Source organism: Schistocerca cancellata, chromosome 4, assembly GCF_023864275.1.
Source record: "Schistocerca cancellata isolate TAMUIC-IGC-003103 chromosome 4, iqSchCanc2.1, whole genome shotgun sequence".
In the NCBI taxonomy this organism is placed as follows: domain Eukaryota; kingdom Metazoa; phylum Arthropoda; class Insecta; order Orthoptera; family Acrididae; genus Schistocerca; species Schistocerca cancellata.
The window spans coordinates 505,207,050-505,231,166 of NC_064629.1; the positions used below are offsets into that span (position 1 = coordinate 505,207,050).

The 24,117-nt window shown below is 43.3% G+C and overlaps 1 protein-coding gene across 1 annotated transcript in view; it reads right to left on the minus strand.

Annotated features, from left to right (window-relative positions):
• LOC126184708 (cytochrome P450 4c3-like) overlaps positions 1-24,117 on the minus strand; it is a 151,890-nt gene that overhangs the window by 61,335 nt on the left and 66,438 nt on the right. The window contains exon 5 of the mRNA XM_049927228.1: positions 9,236-9,305. Coding sequence (XP_049783185.1) covers positions 9,236-9,305 — 70 coding nt within the window. The remainder of the gene's footprint in view (positions 1-9,235; positions 9,306-24,117) is intronic.

The following is a 24,117-nucleotide window of genomic DNA, read 5'->3' on the forward strand; positions in this document are numbered from 1 at the left end:
GGAATGGTTACAGAAAAAAATGCCTTTCATATTAAAAAAGAGGAAGGTCAAATCTATCAAATTTACTTACATTTAGTTATTTAATGCACTAAGGCTTTTCAGAAAACGAGGAAAATACTAAAATCCACTACAAATTAGCCCTAGTTAATGGTAGCCTATGTATGCAAACTAGATTGTGAAAGAGACTTTCAAATCTCAACTGTTGAGTTATATCTAAAAAAAAAAAAAAAAACGTTATTTTGTGTGTGTATAGATCTCTGTTAGCAAAATAAGTGATTTTTTCCCAAAAATTTGACCTTGCATTAGGTAAACTCAAGACAACTGGAAAAACAGTGGTAGTGTGTGGAGTTTTTAATACTGATTTTCTGAGCCATAGCTTTTACAGGGGAAGATCTTAAATATTATAAAAGCTTACAATCTATGTCTGAGTGTTAGCTTTCCAACACATGTAACAAAAACTAATGTCACTCTCCTGGATCAGGTATGTGTCAAAATGTACAAGTGTACATCAGAATACTTTGATACCGCCTATAGTGACCAACTTTTCGCAATTACTAACCATATCTGTAAATCACATTTCGACCAATGTAAAAAATATTAATCATAAAAGGAGTTATAGTCAGAACAATGCTGAACACTTTGCAATGGGTATTCTTCCTCTAGCATTACTTTTCCTCAACAGTAGTTTTCGATACCAATATTATTTTTCGAATTTTGAACAGGTCAGTATTATCTCAGCTGCTTTTCTTTAAAATTTTCTACATCTACATCTACATATATACTCCGCAAGCCACCTGACGGTGTGTGGCGCGGGGTACCTTGAGTACCCCTATCGGTTCTCCCTTCTAGTCCAGTCTCATACTGATCGTGGCAAGAAAGATAAGATTGTCGGTATGCCTCTGTGTGGGCTCTAATCTCTCTCATTTTGTCCTCATGGTCTCTTCTCGAGATATACGTAGGAGGGAGCAATATACTACTTAACCCCTCGGTGAAGATATGTTCTCGAAACTTCAACAAAAGCCCGTACTGAGCTACTAAGCGTCTCTCTCGCAGAGTCTGCCACTGGAGTTTATCTATCATCTCCGTAACACTTTCGGGATTACTAAATGATCCTGTAACGAAGCGCGCTGCTCTCCGTTGGATCTTCTTTATCTCTTCTATCAACCCTATCTGGTACGGATCCACACTGGTGAGCAGTATTCAAGCAGTGGGCGAACAAGTGTACTGTAACCTATTTCCTTTGTTTTCGGACTACATTTCCTTAGGACTCTTCCAATGAATCTCAGTCTGGCATCAGCTTTACCGACGATTAATTTTATATGGTCATTCTATTTTAAATCACTCCTAATGCGTACTCCCAGATAATTTATGGAATTAACTGCTTCCAGTTGCTGGCCTGCTATATTGTAGCTAAATGATAAAGGATCTTTCTTTCTATGTATTCGCTGCACATTACACTTGTCTACATTGAGATTCAATTGTCATTCCCTGCACCAAGCGTCAATTCGTTGCAGACCCTCCTGCATTTCAGTACAATTTTCCATTGTTACAACCTCTCGATATACTACAGCATATAATTTTGTACACAGTACGTTATATTTCATGCTAAAATTTATGAAAAAGAATTACTTTTAAAATATTTTAGTTTCGATGTTATAATCGATAAGTACTAGTTTTGAATATAGGGCCTATAGTTAAAATTGTCTTTTTTAGAAACATTTAAAATTACGAATTACTGGCACACTTAAAATTTCTATTATTAATTACGCAATTTTATACTTTTTACTATTTCTGGATTCATTTAAGAAATAATAATCGAAACTAGTAGAAACCCATTTGTTAAGAAAAATTGTAAACCCTTTGGAATATTGTTATTCCCGCTGAGTGTGGGCACAGTCTAACATAACAGTCGCGACACTTACTGATGCAAAAGTTGTTACCGTTTGACAGCTGGAGCGACACTAGCGCTCCACGCGTCGAGAAAGGAGAACTTCAGATGCGTCGTAAGCGTAGTGTTTGTTTTGCGTCCCTTTCCTACGTGATTTATGAAATATTTGAATTATTTTTTTGCCTCCAGGAGTTTGTGTAATATCAGAAGACATAGATGTTTCTAAAAATGATTCTAAAATGAGCGGAAGTAGGGATAAAACTCATGAATCCAGTGGCAAGTTACAATACATTCGCGAAGAAACACTTGTGGCGTTGGGATAGAACTGCAGCTTACCACGTTGATATCAACGGAATATAAACACATAGATTCATAGATTCCCACATAAGCAGCACAGACATGTACCTCTACATGCAAAAGGGATCTACAACCCATTTGTCGCCTACTGTGTTTTAGTCATTGTCGCCTGTTGCCGCAAGTTAGACCTTCATCTTTATATTATTCTAAGTGGACAAGCAACTGCCAAATAGTGGGAGAAATATACTGTGAGTGTAAACCCAAGTCCTCAAAGCCAATAACTCTGTTAGAAATGCTGTCATACGTTAAATTTGGCATTAGAGACTTTTCATCCAGTGACATATGCACTAGTTTATCGGTATTGGAGAAATGCTGTACCGTACCTTCTCCTTTAAAAGGTGGAACAAATTGTCACTTATCTCACATTTCATTCTTGTGCCTTCTACATACCTCTGTAATGTACACACTGATGGAAACATAAAACATTCTGACAAAACATGTATGCCTGAGTGCTGTAATATAATAAATTTAGAGCAAGCAGTTTAGTTATGTCTTTCCATCTTACAGATGGCATGCTAATCTGGTTTAACAACAACCCAAGCACATCTTTTTTTTTAAATATTGGGATCCCATAATCTTCAAAATTTGTTTGTCAATCTTCACTTGACCCTCCTGATATAGATTCTGTTGCTGTCTGTACTTCAAATTCTGGGCATTTTCCTTGTCCCATAACAGTTTTGCACTTAGTATAGCGATCTGCACATTCTGATACTACAGGCACTTCTTCTAAACATGAATATCTACACTTAATTTTACCACTTCATCGTCAAAGCAGGTCTGTGTTGACGATTCTAATGAATCTGGCACTGATACGTGAAGAGTTGAACTGGCTGCTTTTGTGCCATAGGAGTGTTTTACACCTTTAGACGGATTGTCGAACGTTTGTGGCTGTCTCCTCTTCATCGTCAGTTGAGGTGACGTATTTGGAATGTCAAACAATGTGATTAACTGCACTCCACACGAGTTTATTATGCCTGCATTCATGAACTGGTTTTGTTCGACATGTAGCGAACAAAACTTAGCATTGTGATAAAGGTAACCAGGGTCTTTTCTCATAAGATATTCTCGTCTGCCATTCACTAGCCGTTTTCTACTCCTAAAACGAAACATTAATCATCAATTTACACGTAATTTGCAAGCGAATCCTGACGATGCAGTTTAACAACATGACAACATGATGGTGTATACCTCATATACCTCTCAGGTTCCTTAGGAAACAAACAAAAATAAAATAAAATAAAAATGTGGTATAACTGTGGGAGTCGTAAGCTTGTTTCTGATGTGATCAGACGTATTTTTGCATTTATGTGCAAGCAATGTAGTTTCGGCTTTGTTAATGTGAAAAATCAAAGTACTGTATGATATAATAAAATGTGAGAAAACATATTTACGTACAAAATAATGCTGCAACAACGATCTTTAGATTTATTTAGTTCAAACCAACCATGAGGACCTGATATGAGATTTTCACCTTCAAGAATCAGATCCCTAAAGAAGAAGAACTGGAACCATCTCAACATGACAAGCCAAGTTAGCTAGAAAGTTTATTGTAATCTATGCTCCTCTCAAATCTTCATACAAGACTTAGTTTATTAATTACTTAGACTGGACTTTGTTTAATGGGGACAATATACGAAAGTAGTAAGGAGAGGGCAGATTATGACTTCCAGTATCAGCGAACAATCTTGGACAGAAGTATATGATACCTCTGTTACCAATGAAAAAATGGAAATTGTTTAACGTTTTGAAGCATAACTTTGACATAGCTTTTCCACAAAAGGAAAGTGATTTCCAGAAGCACAGACAGATTTAAAAAAACTGGATTATATCAGACATTACAGTATCTTGTAAAAGCCATCAGGAACTTTTTCTGACAGCAGTCCAAATTTTCTTAATTATTTCAAAAAATACATAAGAGATGCAAAAATTTTGGAAAATGACAAACATATTTTGAAGTCATCCAATAAAACTGAGTCCATGTGGAAAGCTGTTCAGGATCAATGGAGAAGAAGACAACTTACAAAAATATTGTGATATTGCATGATGGCAAGAATGTCACTGATCCTAGGTCACTTGCAAACAACTTCAATTCTTATTGTGCAACTGTTGCTGGAAAATTAGTGAAGGAAAAATTTGGTAACCCAGCTAATACAACATTGAAAGGGCTTTCATTTGTTGAAATAAATAATATATTAATGTTACTCAGCCCAATAGACTCAACAGGACTCCTAAATACCATTAATTCACTGAAGAGTAATTAATCATCTGGTATTGATGATATTCCAGTTATATTATAAAAATAACAGCAAGACACGTACTCTCTCCTTCATTATACGTATGCAGTTCATCATACGGTGTCTTCCCACAGCAATTGAAAATGGCAAAATTAATACCAGTACATAAAAAAGGTGATCAGCAATGTATGGGTAACTATATGCCTGTGTCACTACTGTCAGAGTTTTCAAAAATTACTGAAAAAGTGTTCCTTTCACAAATGACTACATTCTTCAACAAGAATAATATTCTTTCTGGGTGTCAGCGTGGCCTCAGATCACAGTGATCAACTGAAACAGCCACTTTCAATCTGATATACCTTATCTTAAACGCAGCTTTTGATGTGATTGATCATTCTGTGCTCCTATGCAAGAAAAAATGTAACTCATGTCAATAATTGTAGAAATAAGTTAAAAATATACAGTATTTAATAAAATTTAAAATTATTAACTGTATAGATCCATTTTTTTATAAAAATTTGTATCATGTATGTTATATTTTTGTAAAACCAATAGCTAAAAAGTTTTTCTGCCCAATATCCTGTGTACAATATATGTACTGAAAAAGAGATTTATATAGAAAATAATTAAATAAATTACTCTGCAGAATTATAACAGGTGTCATGCTTTATTATCAAAAGTACGATCGTATGTGGTAACAAGTGCAATCTGTGACTTGGCTAAGGATTTTTTGGTAAGGAGAAAGCAGAGAGTTATCTTGGATACAGAATCATTGACAGACGTACTAGTAACTTAGGGAGTATCGGTACCCCAGAGACGTGTGATGGGTTCCTTGCTGTTCATGTTGTATAATAATGACCTTTCAGGTAATATTAACAGTAACCTCAGACTTTTTGTAGATGATGCAGACATCTACAAGAAAGTACAGTCGGAAAGAAGCTGTGCAAATATTCAGTCAGATCTTGACAATATTTAATTGTGCAATAATTGGCAACTGTCTTTAAATGTTCAGAAATGTAAAACTGTGAGCTTCACAAGACCAAAAATCGTTGTATCGTATGACTATAAAATCAGTGAATCACAGCTAGAGTCGGAAAACTCATACAAATATGTGGGTGTAATACTTCATAGGGGCTTGAAACGGATAGATCACATAGGCTCAGTTGTGGGTGAAGTAGATGACAGACTTTATTTGTTGGTAAAATATTACGAAAATGCAATCAGTGTACAAAAGAGACTGCTAAAACCTCACTCGAGCGAGCCACCCTAGAATTTTGCTCAAATGGGTGGGACCCATACCAAATAAAACTAACAGGAATACGACACGTGTACAGAGAAGGGCAACACAAATAGTGACAGGTTTGTTTGACCCACGGGGAGTGTCACAGAGACGTTGAAAGAACTGAACTGTAAGACTCTTGAAGAGAGATGTAAACTATTCCACGACAGCTTACATACAAAGTTTCAAGAACCGGCTTTAAATGACGACTCTAGGAATATAATGTTACCCCTGTGTCTCACTCACATAGGAATCAAAAAAATGGTTCAAATGGCTCTGAGCACTATGGGACTTAACATCGTAGGTCATCATTCCCCTAGAACTTAGAACTACTTAAACCTAACTAACCTAAGGACATCACACACATCCATGCCCGAGGCAGGATTCGAACCTGCGAACGTAGCAGTCCCGCGGTTCCGGACTGCAGCGCTTAGAACCGCACGGCCACCGCGGCCGGCACATAGGAATCCTGAAGACGAGATTAGATTGATTACAGCATGCACAGACGCATTTAAACAATCATTTTTCCCATGGTCCATACGTGAATGGAATGGGAAAAACCGCTAATAATTGGTACAATGGGATGTGGGATGTACAGCTGGCCATGCACTTAACAATAGTTCGTAGATGCTTCACACATGGTCTCTTCAGCGTCCTCTACCACACATTTAACTGTAATTAGTGGGAGAAGAATGCTTATTTATTTATGTTTCTGATGATTACAACCCTTTCTGCTTACTAGAATGTCAAATATCATAAATTTAACCGTTTACCATTGGTGAAAGTGACGAGTGTGTGTGTAATGTACTGTGATATTTGAGTTGTTGATGTTGATGATGATGATGATGATGACTTGGACCTATCAACAGTGTCACCTATCCCCACCCTATGAATTAAATGCAGGAACTGCTAGATAAGATGGCCCAATTGATTAGGTTTAATAATTTTCCTAGATCAATGTCAAGATGTGGCTGACGACTTCAACCAGATAAGCATACTACATCTCGGTATTAACAGAGGCTCTCCTGGAAAGGCGCAGTATAAGTATCACAAATTTCACAGCAATCTCTTCCATGTTACATTCTGAAAAACCTTCAACCTAGGTCCAGACAACACTTTTTTGAGGTACTCCGTCAAAAAAACAGCTGCCTACATGCCTTTGTGGCCATTATGAATAAATAATTTTTTTAAGTTTTGGGCCACATAATTTTGCTTGTCTTTTTCGTCTTTGACTCAACATTACAGTCCAGATGATCAGATTTCTTCAAAAGACTGAACATTCTTGTAATGCAAAGATCATCCTCCTGAAGAAGATCCCAGAAGTAGTACCAAAATGTTGAGATGAAAAATAAGAAGAAGAAAACAATAGCGTAGCCTCATAACCTACAAGAGTTGACTTCATTTATTCATATTATATCACACTCACAGAGCATAGATCCACTGCCTGTGGTAGAAGATTGATGATCTTTATACATATCACACATATTTTTACTTAACCAAGTTATTCATTATACATTCTGTTCCAAAGATCTCACAACGTATCCCTGTATTCAGCAAGCACTCAGTACATAGTATTTTGTAAATTCTGTTACTTTATAGATGTATACCGATCTGAGAACTTCCTATTATCACAACTTTAGATGATCATAATTAACCTTCAAAAATGGAGGAATAAGAAAACCATAAGGAAACGTCTATGAAGGGAATCTTTATAAAATCATACATTGAATAAGATAAGTTCAGACAGGGCTTGAACAGACGTTAAATGTTGCTGAGATATGTTATGCTTTCTCAAAGACGGAAGGAAAATAAAGACAAGCGTCTGCAGAGCATATATTTTATAATTTTTTAACGTTTGGCAAACAGAGAGTTGTGTTGGGTTCCCATCACATCTGGAGAGATTAGATAGGATATGCTATTAATCTTACAGTAGGTACTTCAATCACATGTGGCTCAGAAGTCACTGTTTGTCCTTTTCTGTTAACTATGTGGTCAAAAGTATCCAGACACCCCTAAAAACATACGTTTTTCATATTAGGTGCATTGTGATGCCACCTACTCCCAGGAACTCCATATCATTGATCTCCAGTGATCTCAGTAGTCATTAGACATCGTGAGAGAGCACAATGCGGCGCTCCATGGGACTCACAGACTCCGAACATGGTCAGGTGATAGGGTGTCACGTGATTTCCACACTCCTAAACATCCCTAGGTCCACAGTTTCCGATGTGATAGTGAAGTGGAAACGATAAGGGACACGTACAGCACAAAAGTGTACAGGTCGACCTCGTCTGTTGACTGACAGAGACCGCCGACAGTTGAAGAGCGTCGTAATGTGTAACAGGTAGACATCTATCTAAACCAGTACACAGAAATTCCAAACTTCATCAGGATCCACTGCAACTACTACGACAGTTAGGCGGGAGGTGGGAAAACTTGGATTTCATGGTTGAGCGGCTGATCATAAGCCACACATCACGGCCATAAATGACAAACGACACCTCACTTGGTGTAAGGAGCGTAAACATTGGACGATTGAACAATGGAAAAACGTTGAGTGGAGTGACGAATCACGGTACACAATGTGGCGATCCGATAGGAGGGTGTGGGTATTGCAAATGCCCTGTGAACGTCGTCTGCCAGCGTGTGTAGTGCCAACAGTAAAATTTGGAGGCGGTGGTGTTATGGTGTGGTCGTGTTTTTCATGGAGGGGTTGCATCCCTTGTTGTTTTGCGTGGCACTATCACAGCACAGGCAAACTCACATTGATGTTTTAAGCACCTTCTTGCTTTCTACTGTTGAAGAGCAATTCAGGGATGGTGATTACACTTTCAACACAATTGAGCACCTGTTCATAATACGCGGCCTGTGGCGCAGTGGTTACACGACAATAACATCCCTGTAATGGACTGGCCTGCACAGAGTCCTGACCTAAATCTTATAGAACACTTTTGGGATGTTTTTCAACGCCAACTTCGTGCCAGGCCTCACCGACCGACATCTTTACCTCTCCTCTGTGCAGCGCTCAGTGAAGAATGAGCTGCCATTCCCCAAGAAACTTTCCAGCGCCTGATTGAACGTATGCTTACGAGAGTGGAAGCTGTCATCAAGGCTACGGGTGGGCCAAAACCATATTGAATTCCAGCATTATCAATGGAGGGGGCCACGAACGTGTAAGTCATTTTCAGCCAGATGTCCAGATACTTTTAATCAGGCATTGTGTATGTCATTTTCTGCAGGATATATGCATAACATAAAGTCTGCTGGTGAGGTTTCTATTGCACATATAACTCATTTCATCAGAATCTGGTGCATTCGAGAAAAGGTCTTTGTAATAATGGTATTTTAAAATGGCGCAGGAAAGATATTAGGTTCTAGCATTACAGTTCCTGAAATGAAATAGTGTCCTGTAAATGAATGGAATAATGATTACTTTTCAAAGACTGGCATGTCAGATATTTTCTTGTCTTAACTCACCTTTTGACAGCTGCAACATATTCAGCCTCGCCTCCATTTTGTGCATTAACTGATGTTCCCATAGCAGTCTCTGTAAAAGAAGTTAAATGAGTACTACAGATTTCATATGCTATTTTTTTTTCTTTTTAAAGTATAACAGAAAAACAGGCTATGTAAACTATGTCAACTTAAGTTCTTAAATGAATGGTACTTTCAGATCAGTATGAAGTATCTACTGTTATCCACAATACTACAGTTTTTCATACTTAATATATTTTCATAGCATAATTCTCCTAATATAGCCCATATTTCAATACATTTTTCGTGAAATATAACTGGTTTGGTCCATGAAAAAAAATAAAGGAAAGCAACAAAGAATAAAGATTATGGCAACATTTGTTATTATTATTTTTATTGATATTGTTATTACACTGATTTTAGGTGCAAAATTTTATTGAGCTCATATGTAGTCACTATACAGATGATAAGAGGTCGCCATTAAAATTATGTTGCAGAGTAAATACAGGTTTGTTACGGGTAGTAAGAAAGTTGTGAGTAACTTGTCTCAGAAGCCACCGAAGTCATGACACTATTATCAGAGTGGGCTTCATCAGGCGCCGCCATCTGCTTCTGGATGTTGTCAGCTGGCGCTTACAGCAATACAGGGAGATGAGGTTAATAAAGTGCACCATTTTTTTACTGTTTTCTTCGAAGTGAAACAGGTGGCATAAATCCAGCCCATACGCTCACCTCCTGGCGCAATTTCCTGCACTCGCAATCCCGTCAAGCTCGCCTCAGAAGGTCTGTCATTCAAGTGTCCACTACACTGACACCACCCCTGGACTATACATCTTCTACCAGCCATGGTCTCTTGCACCGCACAAACTCAAGACCACCTAGGCCACGTTTAGCGAGCTGCTTGCCACTGGCATGCTGCATCCTTTGAAGAACCTGTGGGTGCCCACTCTTCAACTTTCCAAGAAGAAGCATGGCCCCTGGCGCCCATGCAGTGATTACCGGAAGTTAGAGGCCCATAGCACCGCTGACTGGTATTCGATGCCACTATTACACAGCTGCAACAACTCACTGGCTGGGGTACAATTTTCAGCACAATTGACTCCACCAAGGCTGTCATACAGATTCCAGTCGCATCCAAGGACATCCAGAAGACCGCCATCATCGCACCATTTGGTCTCTAAGAGAGCACCTTCATGACCTTCCACCTCCATAATGCTGTCCAAACATGGCAGCGTTTCTTGGACAGTGTTTGGCGAGGCTTGCCCTGCTGTGTCGCCTACATGAACCATGTACTCTTTTTTCCGTTATGCCTAAGGAACACTGTGAGCATGTCCACAATAACCAAAATATTTTTAACGCCTCCAGAACGCTGGCTTCATCATCAACACAGGAAATTGCACTCTTGGTGCCAGCGAGGTGGTATTCCTGAACCACATCATCTTCTCCACCAGTTCACATCCCCTGCCCGACAAGGTGCAAGCCATCCTCGAAATATCGCGACCAGAGACATTCAAGGATCTCTGCTGCTTCCTTGGCACGCTAAACTTTTTCTACCAGCATCTGAGGAATGCAGCTGCTATGCAGGAGCCACTCACCACTGCCCTTCATGCCATCAAAACAAAGGGCAACAAGTCAGTGCTGTGGACGCCACAAATGGAAAGCAGTTTCTCTGGTGCCTGTTGTGCCTTGGCGGATGCTACCTTGCTCACCCACCCTCTCTCCATCGCCCCGTTTGGCATCAGTGTAAGCCAGACAGTGATTAACGCTTTCCTGCAGCAACATTTCAGCGACACATGGCAGCTGCTCACCTTTTTCTCCAGCAACCTCTCTGCCATTCAGCAACCCTGGAGCACATACAACAGAGAGCTCATCACCATCTATGAGGCAATCAAATACTTTCAGCCATTGGTGGAGACTCATCATTTCACAGTCTTCACTGACCACAAGTCTATCACGTTTGCCCTCACAAAAGACTATGACCAGTGCTCCCCACGTCAATTCCAGCAGCTGTCGTTCATCTCTGAATTTACTACTGGCATATGTCATGTCGCTAGAATTGACAACATTGTCACCAGCCGCCTCATCCACACTTCCGCCATTGCATTTTCTTTGGATTACGACACACTTAGCACCGCCCAGGAACATGGTCTGGAACTCCCCCAGCAACCGCTGGGTGCTGCTTCCAGGCTCCACCATCAACATATGTCAGCTCAAACTGCAGTATCTCGTGTGATGTGTCCACCAGCTCACCATGCCTATTCTGGCCCACTGCCTTCTGTAAGGTCACATTTGACCTGTTGCACAGCTTGACACACTCTGGCATGTGCACATCAACTCCTCTGGTAATGCAACGTTTCCTATGGTCAGGTATTCAGAGGGACTGCAGGACCTGGCTCCGCACCTGCCTCTCTTGTCAGTGCATTAAGGTCAGCCACCACATACACGCACCAATCTCCGCCTTCCCAGACGTCAGGCATCGCTTCACTCATGCTCACATGGATATAATTGGCTAACTACCTCCTTACCATAGTGAACAGATTCACCCACTGGCCTCAGGCAACGCCGATACCCAATGTCACCGCTGCCATGGTAGCCACTGCTTCCGTCTTCCCAGGATTGCCCATTTCTGCTGCCACCACCATATCACAATGGACTGCAGATACCAATTTAAAGCAGCCCTTTTTGGGCACTGACAGACCTTTGCAGTGCCGACCTGCATCTGACATCGAGCTACACCCTGCTGCCAATGGCATAGTGGAATGGCTCCACCATACCTTGAAGTCTGCTCTCACCTGCCACAACAGCAGGTGGACCACTGCCCTACTGCTAGTACTTCCAAGGCACCACATCGCTCGCAAGATCCATTTGGGATATCAGCCTCTGACCTTGTTTATGGCATGCTGCTCGTCATGCTGAGTGACATCCTAGAGCCCGCTGACCTGTCCACAGACAACATCCAGCCTTAATTCATCGCCATCTTGCAGGACCATATGACCCACCTGCGGCCCACCCATCCCCAGTGCCACGGAAAATGCTGGACATTGATTCATGGCGACCTCACCTGATGCACTCATTTTGTGCTGTGTATTGATGTTCACCAGCTCCTGCATTGTCTGCACTACTCCTGTCTCCACCAGGTCCTGAAGCGAAACTCCAAGACATATCTGCAGCACCACTAAGAGCATTTCAATCAATAGGCTGAAGCTTGCCTATATACTCTCAGATCTCACACCGCGCAGCCCACCTACCATGTTCATCGGAACCATGCAGGTGCATGCCACAGCCAAAGCCAGTGCTGCTGATGACACTAGACCCACCAATGGGGCCAGCACCACTGCCACCAATACTGCTTCCACCGAAATTGAGCCGAGAACCCTCTGCCATCGCCAGCAGCCAATTGCACCCCTAATGTCACATTGCCAACCCTTTCTGTCCCACAGCAGCATTAGTTCACATGCCAGCAATGCCATGCCCCAGACTTGCAACCACCCATCCTCACTGTGGAGACAACAGCTGTGTATGCCCACAGCATATGGCATGTATGTCCTCACCTCTCAAAATTGGTCAACCAATCGTCAGCCCCTACTCGTAGCCCCACAGCAATGCCACCATGACCCTGCCTCCTCCACCCATGCTCAAACCATGCCCAGCGCCTCCTCAAACCTGTGTGCACAGCACAGGATACAGCACTAGGCTGAACAGGTCTGATCTCTCCTGTCCCTCCTCCCCATACCACCAGCTTACTCATCACTTGTGCTCATTATTGGCACTACACTGGAGCATACTGTCTCACAGCTGGCTGACACTACTGACAGCTGGCCGCTCCACTCACCTCACATGTAGCACTGCAACGTCTGGTGCTTGCTTCTGTTGCATGACTGGTATCTGGAGTGTCGACACCACCAACCACTGCCTAACCACTGGACAACATCATTTAACTATTACCAGCTTTCATCATCGTCACCTCACCCATTGTCTGAGTTCCGCTCTCATGGCGAGGAGGAGAGGGTTGGGGGGGGGGGGGGGACTTTGTGGTGGCCCTTAGCCACTCATCGCCCCTAGCATCTGCACACATTCCTAGACTGCTGTGGCCATCTGCTAACGCAGCAAATTTTTTTTGCACACCAACTTCCGCCACAAGCTGTCATTTCTGCCAAGTGACTAGATACTATGGTCGCTGGCTACCAGTTTGAAGGAGGTAGCTTGGGATCTGGTGAGGTGTCCGCTATCTTAGCTTCCCTCAGTTTGGCTCTTCTCCTTGTGCTGTCAGCATCAATTCAGTCAGACACCCAAGGCTCAACAGACATGCCACATGATAACATGTTTGAGATTGAGACACTTACCATCATGCTTAATGTTCCTCCTTTGCATGCAATCTCTACAGCTGCTATGGAACCCAGTGAGTAACTGAAAGTTCACGCTGCAAAACATTCCAAAAGCCAGCATTTTGCGCCTACATGTGTACCATAAAAGTCTGCCCATCATCGCTGTCAATTCATGTGTGATAGCCATATAGACTCCGTTCTTGACCTTGCCACTGATATTTCCTGTGAGAGATGATTGATCCTGCATCTCGTGTTGGTAGGAATTCCGTGTGGCACTGGTGGATATGCTGGGTCAAGGTGGTAACTTTGCGTAGTGAATCCATTAATCCGTGAGTCTAATCCACTAATTCATGTTCCTTTCATGTAGAAATTCAGTTTTAAATAAAAATGTCACTTTTTTCCAAGCACATGTGGAATAGTTCTTTATACAGCATCTATCGTGCCACACTGTGCTACATTATATTCAGTTTTAGTGAATTAGGTAGGGAAAAATCCTCACAAGTTGATGCAAGGTACAAGAAGTCAGTTCAAAACAGTGACTATTGCAGGTGTTTCATCTGCACACTTTCCAGGTGCTCACAGATGGTCGTGGTCCAATGTTTGTTCTGTTGTTCCACAGTTGCATTGTTCATAGTCAATCATTCCCCACTTACATTGTGTTGCTTTGGTCACTGTATGACCAGTTCTGACGTGGTTGAGGGTGCTCTGTATCTTCCTCAGTTGGTTCACTCATGAGGGTTTAAAGGTTGAATCTGTTTTATTTAACTTCTTATGACAACGAAATGATGTCCAGTGATTTCTCCATTCTTTTCTTGGAACAAAGCTTTGTGGGGTGATTTGGCCATTTTTGACCCAGACTGGTTTCTAGATTTTTGTCAATCTCAAGTAAATTGTTCTCTGTTTCATGAACTGATCTGTGGATCTCTTGAGTTTTGTCCATTCATGTGGTATTCCTCGAAGTCACCAGAAATTTGGTTATTGGTGTGGATTTAAGAGTTCCTGTCATGGTCCTCATTTTGTTGTTTAATTGGATATACATTTTACTGATATAGCTATTTCTATTCCATACATGAGAACAGGATACCAGTATAGCATAAATGGGTGCTTGAGCTGTAGTTCTCAAGGTGTCAGCAGTAGACCCCCAGCTAGCACCAGCCAGTTTCTTAAACATATTATTTTCTGATTTTAGCTTTTGTCCTGTTAATTTCAGATGTTTTCTAAATGTCAGAGGCACACCCAAATATTCAGGTTGTCAACTATGCTGTAACTTTTTGTTGTTGAAGATTACATTCAGTCCTTTTTCGGTTATTTGTAATGAGCTGACTTCTGGTTTATTATGCTTCTGGCAAAGTCTTTGATTTTTGTAATATTGGTCAAGCTTTTGTAGATCACTGGTAAGTATTTGTTCATCTTCTTTGAATAGGTTGCTCTGAGTTGCTATTACTACATCATCAGCGTAGCTAAACTTTACAGGCTTAGTGGTGACTATCTTGTTGGTGTACAAATTAAATAAAAGTGGGACCAAATCTGAATCCTATGGGAAACTATTCTTTATGGAATAGGATTCACTTGTAGTTTATCCATTTTTAACTTTAAAAGTGCAGTTTTTAAACAGGTTTTGCATTAGTGCTGTGATCTTGGAGCTTGAAAGGGTGTGATTTAGATTATACATTACTCCATCCAACCACATGGTGTCATATGCTGTTGCGAAGTTAATAAATGCCACTGAGGTTTTCTTTTTCTTTTGAAATCCTGCTTCCATGTATGATGTTAATGTGAGAACTTACTCACAGCAGCTTTGATTCGCATGAAATCCTACTTGGTGTATGTTGGTTATGGCATCAGTTGCTGTATATGTGTCATCAATAGGTCGTATCGACCAGCAACTTAATATCTGTAAACTTTAAGTGCTCTATCGAGCATCCATCTTTACTTTAGTCAGTTCTTTGTTATACTTCATTCTGTATGGATGCAGCATCAAGTGTAAATATATACGAGCTACGACATATATGGGAATTAAGTTTTCTATATCCCGATTACCAATCCCATTCCCATAGTGGTAACCCCGCAGTTCGTTCGTGTTTCTCGTCTTCCACGCCAGTGTTTATGCAAAAGGTTATATGCACTACACAATGACCATGCCAAACAATGCCTTACTCGAAAATGTGGAAGCACAACTCCGCTCACCGAGTTTCGTCGTTTCTTCGCCAACAGCGTATTCATTATTTACGCACAGAAATTCGCGTTCTCAACCAATGCTGTGTGCTAACCTCATTAATTTTCAACGGTCGACAACTACACTGTTAGAGCAAACAATGGACTCAGGCTTCATGTCACCGGATTATGCCCACCCGACAGTGAAATGTGAACTGAAAAATGTTTCGACTTGTGTCTCTTCTAATCGAGTGTTTCAACAACAAAGTGATCTCTATTCGAACATGTGTTTGGCCACCCACCATCATGCTACATCAGTTACTGTCGGGCCGTGTGCTACGCCACCATTACTACAAGCCACGCCGGATCTGTTCCACACACGTGGTGTTCCAGTTGTGTCTAATTTACATGCACAATTCAGTGTTTTGCGTAACATGGACCCCTTACCTCGCCTCAGGGCCCTTCCACATGCACTACGGGCATGTTATGCATCATGCTCACGGTCCAGTTTCTGGGCCCCCCTCATGTGTCGTCCATCCTCCTGTTTCCACGGTTCCGTCCGTGCCTGCCGCGCCGTGTTTTCGTGACACACAGTCAACTATGCCAGCTGCCGCTCCTACGGATTCGCTTGCCTGGTTTAAACCCGGGCCTATCGCGCCGGCCTCTGACTTAACCTCAGTTCAGCCACTACCCCAGGAGACACCGTAGCCACCATCGTCACCCCCTCCTGGCAGCCTGCCGAAGCTAGCGCCCTTATACAAAGACAACCCAGCATCGTGGTTCGCGCTCGCCGAGCATCTGTTCGAGTTACATCATGTGTCTGACGACAACTCAAAGTTTCTCTGCCTCGTCACACACCTCCACGACCAGTCGGATTTGATTTGTGACCTGCTCCTTTCGCCGCCGCCTGCATCAAAATACGAATTGCAAAGAAGACTTGCCTGCTCGCCACAAGAATTAATAATGAAGATTCTCTACGAGGAGCACCTGGGGGAACACACCCCCTCACAACTCTGGCGCCGCCTTCGATCGCTCGTGAATGAGCATACCATGCCTGACGCCACGCTACAGGCTGTGTGGTCTGCCAGACTACCTACCAATCTACAGATCCATCTGTTACCACACTCGCTCGAGTCCATCGGCTCTCGCTTATGCATCGCTGACCAGTTGTATTCACTGCTGCGGCAACATCAGTTGGTTCATTCCACACCATTCGTCAGCACAGCCACCCCCGCATACCGACCTTCAGCTGACAGAGGCAGGGTGTGCTCCACCATCACCTCATCTACTTCTCCTGGCAGTGTCTGCTCACTCTCTCCGCTGTCCGAGCACTTCAGGATCGCCCACGCACCTTATGTACTGGTCTATTTACCGGAACATATCAACAAAGACAAGCTGCCCCCACTGTCGCAGTCCCCACCTCCTCCTCACCCTGCTCACCCTTTCTGCTGATACCACAAAGTGTTCGGCAATGACGCCAAGAAGTGCAGGTTGCCATTGTAACACCCAAACGCCAACCACAGGAACTAAGAGTCGCCGAGTTCTGTGGAGAACCTAACAGGTGTCCTCTACATAACACTCTGTTCACTCGTCCGCCAGGCCCAGTGGTCGTCTCTATGTGACTGACATTGCATCTGGTCGACACTGGTGCTGACGTGTCGATCATACCTACTTCGATGGCTCCACCCACTCCTTCACAGATGAAGTCACTTCTACGAGCTGTCAACATGTCAACGTTACCTACATCAGGCTCAATAAAGGTTACGGTGACTCCATCTCCTTCTCTACATTTTCCGTGGATGTTCTCCATTGCCGACATTGATGAACTGATCCTTGGTATGGATTTTCTGTCTCATTATGAACTATCTCCGAACGCTGTACAGGGTTCAGTGCTCCACCATCCTACGAACACTCTCATACTGTGCACCCGCATCTACGTCCAACACTCTGTTTCCACCACAACATTGTGACCTGCATTACCGACCTACTCTCAGAATACGACTCAGTGACGCAACTCCGGCAGGGCAACGAGAAGCTGAAACAATGCGTCGTATCCACGTATAACGAGGTTGTTGCGGCTCGTACCTCGCTTCTGCAACTGCAATCCATGGCGCCGCCACCTAAACAAGATTGCTCGGCCGAGTGTAGCTCAAACTCTCACCTGGTTAGTTGGTTCAAATGTCTCTGAGCACTATGGCACTTAACATCTCAGGTCATCAGTCCCCTAGACTCAGAACTACTTAAACCTAACTAACCTAAGGACATCACACACATCCATGCCCGAGGCAGGATTCGAACCTGTGGCCGTAGCGGTCGCGCGGTTCCAGACTGAGGCGCCTAGAACTGCTCGGCCACACCGGCCGGCTCACCAGGTTAGTCCACAAACTTTACTTGCATGTGTCGTTCCAACCCCCCCCCCCCCCCCCCCATCGCGCTCGCCTCATCCAGTGCCGTGTGTTTCAAACAGTGGTGCTAATGACAGTTGCATGCGCGTTTCGACCACACCCACCTCTCAGACAGCTACCGCGCATGTTGATAAGCATTCCCCCTCTCTCACTCACCGGCCACATGACCCAGTGGCCATTGTGGCCCCATGTGCGACGCCAGCGCTGCTCTCGCCTGCGCCACTGTCCAGTGCAAGGTTAACAGTGGACAGTCGCGCTGCGCGTGCATCCTCCCCCTCCACACAAGTGCACGCCACGCTTGCATAAGAGACATGTGACTTTCGTGCTATCTTTCCCCACTCGTGCTAACGACAACACCTCGTCGTGCCCTACTCGTCCGAAGACTCAGCTCTAGGACGTTAACCAATGTCATGTGCAGTTCTCAGTTTCTTCCGTCACTGATGGAATGACACATAAGATAGTTACCACTGCCGGCCCTCCTATTAGGCATAAGGTCCGACGCCTCCACCCTATCAAGTTGCGCGCGGCCCGGCAGCAGATTAATGAACTTTTGGCGGCAGATGTTCTGCAACCTTCACACAACAACTGGTTTTCACCAATCCACCTCGTCCCTAAACACGACGGAGCTTTTCGCATGTGCGGCGATTACAGATGCTTAAACGCTCGTACCATCATGGACAATTACCCAGTGCCGAACATCAATGACTTCACTCATATGTTATCGGACGCCACAATATTCCGTGTTATTGACTGTAAACACGTCTACCACCAGATTCCCGTGGCGCCAGAAGACATTCCTAAGACGGCTATTATCACGCCACTCAGTTTATTCCAATATCACTTCATGCCGTTCGGCCTAAAGAATGCGGCGCAAACGTGGCAACATTTCATTGACTCTATCTTGTGACAGTTCGAGTTTTGCTTTGCTTATCTGGACGACATAGCCGTTTTCAGCAGCTCAGCGGAGGAACATGAAAATCATCTGTCTATGGTCCTCCAGACCTTGAACTCCAACGGTGTCGAGGTCAACAAAGACTAGTTTCAGTTGCCCCAGACGTCAGTCTCCTTCCTAGGTTACACCGTCTCCGCTGACGAAATAAAGCCTCTCAAATCTCGTGTGCAGTCCATCACGTCTCTGCCGCCCCCAGCTACTTACAAAGAGCTACGCCGTTTCCACGGCACCATCAATTACTACCGTCGCCATCTGCCTTCCGCCTCCGCTGTTCAGGCACCCCTGATGGACTCGCTATCAGGCAAACAAACTTCCGGTATAAAACCCGTCTCTTGGACTGCTCCGATGCTAGAGGCCTTCAAAGCTCTGAAGACTTCTTTAGCTCACGTTGTGACGCTCGCCTACCCCGACCCCTCGGCTGAGTTATTCATCACTACTGACGCCAGCGACATCGCGGTGGGGGCAGTGTTGCAACAACGCAAGGGTGACATGATTTCTCCGCTTCATTTCTTCTCCAAGAAACTATCTACAGCTCATAGAAAATATTCCGCATTCGATAGAAAGCTCCTTGCTGTTTACGAGGCAATCAAACATTTCCGCCCCGACGCCGAGAGACGTTCGTTTGTCGTCCTCACCTATCAAAAACCACTGGCAGAAGCGTTCTGCAACCCACCTGAGGACCCACCCCCTCGACGTTACCGCCACTTCACAACCGACGTCCATTACATCAGGGGTGCAGATAACGTCGCTGCGCATTTCTTGCTGTTTCCCACATCGTTGATCTTTCCGATCTGGCCCCCCTCCAAGCTTCTGACGAAGATTCTCAGGCTCTCCTACGAGACCCACAAACATCACTTGTTTTCACAAAGGCTAAATTTCCTGGCGTTTCCGACGAGGTGTGTGTGATTCTTCGACCGGCACCTTACGTCCTTTGCTCCCACCCGAGCTGCGCCGACAGGTTTTCGATGCCCTGCATAAACTAACCTACCTGGGCGTTCGAGCCACCACATGTCTCGTGTCAGAATGTTTTGTTTGGAAGAATATCAAACGGGACTGTCAAACCTGGGCACGCAGCTGCATCGCTTGCCAGCGCAACAAGATCAGCCGCCACACCTCCCCGCCTCTGAGCACGTTCGACATCCCCGCGCAGGACGATTGTGCCATGTACATATTGATCTGATTGGGCCATTTCCTCCTTCGGAGGGCCATAGATATATCTTATCAACTATCGACCGTTTGTCTCGCTGTGTCAAAGCTGTCCCTCTCCCTAACATTACTGCCGAGACAGTAGCCAAGGCTTTTGTTGGCTCGTGGATTGCTCGTTTCGGGTGCCCGACCACTATCACCACCAATCAGGATCGACAGCTCGAATCCTCCCTTGTCACCATCCTCTGCAATATCTGCGATATTAAAAAAATACACACTACCACCTATCACCCACAAAGCAATGGGTTGGTGGAGAGATGGCACCACACCCTCAAGACGGCCCTTCGCTGCCATGATTGTCTCTGGTTGGAAGCTCTCCCGTGGGTGCTACTTGGTCTACGCTCGACCTATAAACCTGACCTACAGGGGACTATATCCGAATTTGTTTTCGATTTGTTTTTGGCGAGAATCCGGTCCTACCGGGGGAAGTTATTCTTCCCAGGTTAGCGAGGATCTACCCCCCCCCCCCCCCACCACCACCAGATTTCATTACCCAGATGCGCATGCATTTTCAACAAACACAGTTGCACCCGCCCATCAGTCTCTCACCGCCTGAGACTTATGTTCTCACCACACTCTCCGACTGCTCCGACGTCATGCTGCATGATGACGCAGTTAGGCAGCCTCTTCAACCTCCTTATCTTGGCCCCTACAAGGTCCTGTGACGGGGGGACATGACTTTTGGTATCATGATTAAAGAGCGCACACCGGCTTTCGTCTACCATGATGGTCTCACACTGCTGCAGTAGGACTCTACAGATGATCCATCCTTGATCGAGAATGAAGATGTGATCATATCAACATCACCGCACACCTCTTCCACTGAAGATTGTTCACCACTGTTCACTGGTTTCCCGACCTCGCCCCCTGTTTCACTTTGTGCAATTTTCGCGCCCTCACCTCCAATATTGAAGACACACAAACCTACTATCAGTTTGTCCTGTAGCGTGCTGCCGCACTGAGGGAACAACGTTTCTATAGTGCTCATTCTTTTGACAGATACTGAGGTCCTGCCATCGGACGGTCCCTTACACATCAACATTGCACACAACCTCACACTCCCGGGCGAGTGTGACCGAGCATCTCTACGTGCTTTCATTTCTATGGACGGCTCAATCCACTTAAGGGCCACACATGCCTCCACCTCGCCGTCGACTGACCCACCTGCTTACTCCCGGGCCGGCCGCCATCTCATCCGGCCATGGTGGCTTACTGACTATGAATTGGACCTGCCTCTCGCTGCTCCGCCAGCACAACCCACGTTGTTCGAGATGGAAGTACCTGTGGTGCACCTGCCTACGCGCACGATTTCTATCGACGTCGACGCCCCCACGCCCTCACCCTTGGACATCTGTAGTACTCCATGCTGCGGGAGGGGGGGTGGTTGGGGGGAGGGGGGGGGGAGGGGCTGTGTGGCATCGATAGTTTGTATCGATCAGAAACGTAATATCTGTGAACTCTAAGTGCTCTGCCAAGCCTCCATCTTAACTTTACTTTAGTCAGTTCTTTGTTATACTTCATTTTGTACGGGTGCAGTATCAAGTGTAAATATATACAAGCTACAACATATATGGAATTAAGTTTTCTATATCCCAATTACCGATCCCATGCCCATATATATATTCCATTATACAGAATGTTTCCAGCATCCTGTTACAGATACTTGGTAGTGTGATTAGACGATAGTTCATTAGGTCTTCTTTAGGTTTTCCTGGCTTGAAATAACTATAGTTTTTGCAGTTTTAAAATGCTGAGAAATTTTTCGGCTCAGTTTTATTGTAAAACTGTAGTAGCCATTGTGACGCTTTCCTTCCTCATTGTTTAATGAACTCAGGTAACACACCATCTAGTGATTAACGAGAGTGAAAACTGATAAGTGTAAAATAAGATGCCATCTTTGTTTTAAAATATAGGCTGATTTGTGCCAGTATGGCATGAATGTTTTCCAGTTTTGTAAGGCTTAGCTGACTGACTAAATAAGTCTGCATTCATACTGCTGACCATAAATTATCAACAGACTGCAAAGAGAACATGGAGAAACATTATGAAAAGTTGGGAAAAGGAATATGGAGAAATAAGGAAGATATAGAGAGATGGTGTTTCATCCAGGCATATTAAATATGCTGGGCCTCCAGTCCTGTAAGGATTTCTTCCACTGAGAAGACTACAACTGTTAATTTATGATTTAATCCATGTTTAAGTTGCATCACACTAAATTAAAAAAAAAATTCAGATTCATGGTATCACAATCATGGCAAAACTTCTGATACAAATTTCAGATTTTAAAAATACTGTTCTCATAAACACACTCAAAATAGATCACATTGCAGCTTCGAGCTAGTCTTCATTGCACTCGTAAATATAGACATTTTGATGAAAACTGGAATGTTATGAAAGAGCTATTGGATAAAGCAAAATGAAAAAGACATATGAATAAGGGAAAACACAGACTATTGTTGCATTCAGTTGGCAAACAACTAAAAATACTGTGCATATCTGCAACAACGAAAGGAAGCTAAAAGTACAATAACACACAAAGGCAAAAAAGGCAACATCTTCTTCATTGACTGTCAAATTTAAGTATGCATTTAGTTTGGATTTTAGACTGCACAGTTTTGGCTGTGTAGCCAGTATCATGTGAGTACAGTGTAAACCATCAAATAAAACCATGGCAGGATGGAACAACAACATGAAAAGGATAGATTGCTCTTCACCACATGAAGGAAGCATGACCTGCAGACAGACACAATGAAAAGACTCATAAACTTTTACTTTCCAGACAAAAAAAAAAAAAAAAAAAAAAAAAAAAAACTCTTTCTTTAGAAGCAGAAAACACACACACACACACACACACACACAAGTATGGTTCACACACACTTGGCTACTGTCTATGGCCACTCAGGTGAGGTGCAGCCCACAGTTGGGCCCAATCAGCCACAGACAGCAGCCAAGTGTGTATCTCTCTCTCTCTCTCTCTCTCTCTCTCTGTGTGTGTGTGTGTGTGTGTGTGTGTGTGTGTGTGTGTGTGTGTGTGTGTGTGTGTGTCTGTCTGTGTGTGTTTTCATGTCTGAAGGACTTTTTTGTTTACAAGCTAAAACTTTAGAAGTCTTTTAATAGTGTCTGTCTGTGACTCAGTGCTTCCCTCCAACCAGGTAAATGTGAATTCCAGTCAAAACATTTGTCTACTCTGTTAAGAGATGGGTGTGCCAGACTTTAAAATTAATGATGAGACACTAAGTGTTTACTGAGCAGAAATGGCATAACATACAGACCACATTGTGATTAAATTGCAAGACTGCCTCTGTGCTTGATGTACACTCTGTCTCTGTAAGGCTCAATACAAATTTCATACAAATTAACATCACTCTTAATCTTAGTTTTTTTTTACAGATTTCTTGGACAAAGAAATGATTCCCATGGTTGTAAGAGAGCACGGAAAACAATTTAGCTATTTTTTTAAAAAAAAGAAAAAAAAAGAAAAACTCCTGAACTGGTCCATACATATGACACAGTCTATTCAAAAGTGTAACAGAAATGCCTAGGAAACTTCAACAGGATTGTTTAAATGGTAAAAATGTGTTGCATTGGATAGTGTTGTGTGAAACTGCATAATATCTCCATGAGGCAGCTGCTATCTAACACAACATCCATGAACTATTCAAGCAATTAACATCTCGGGAGGCCTCAAACAACACTTAAATGAGATTTCTCCAATAAAAGTGATGCAGTCACAAAATACTTTTGGTCAGTTTAGAGAACTGGTTTTCATGGTAGACAGTACCACACTTACATTGGCTCCATATTATGTCTCACATAGGAATCATGAGGGTAAAATAAGAAAGA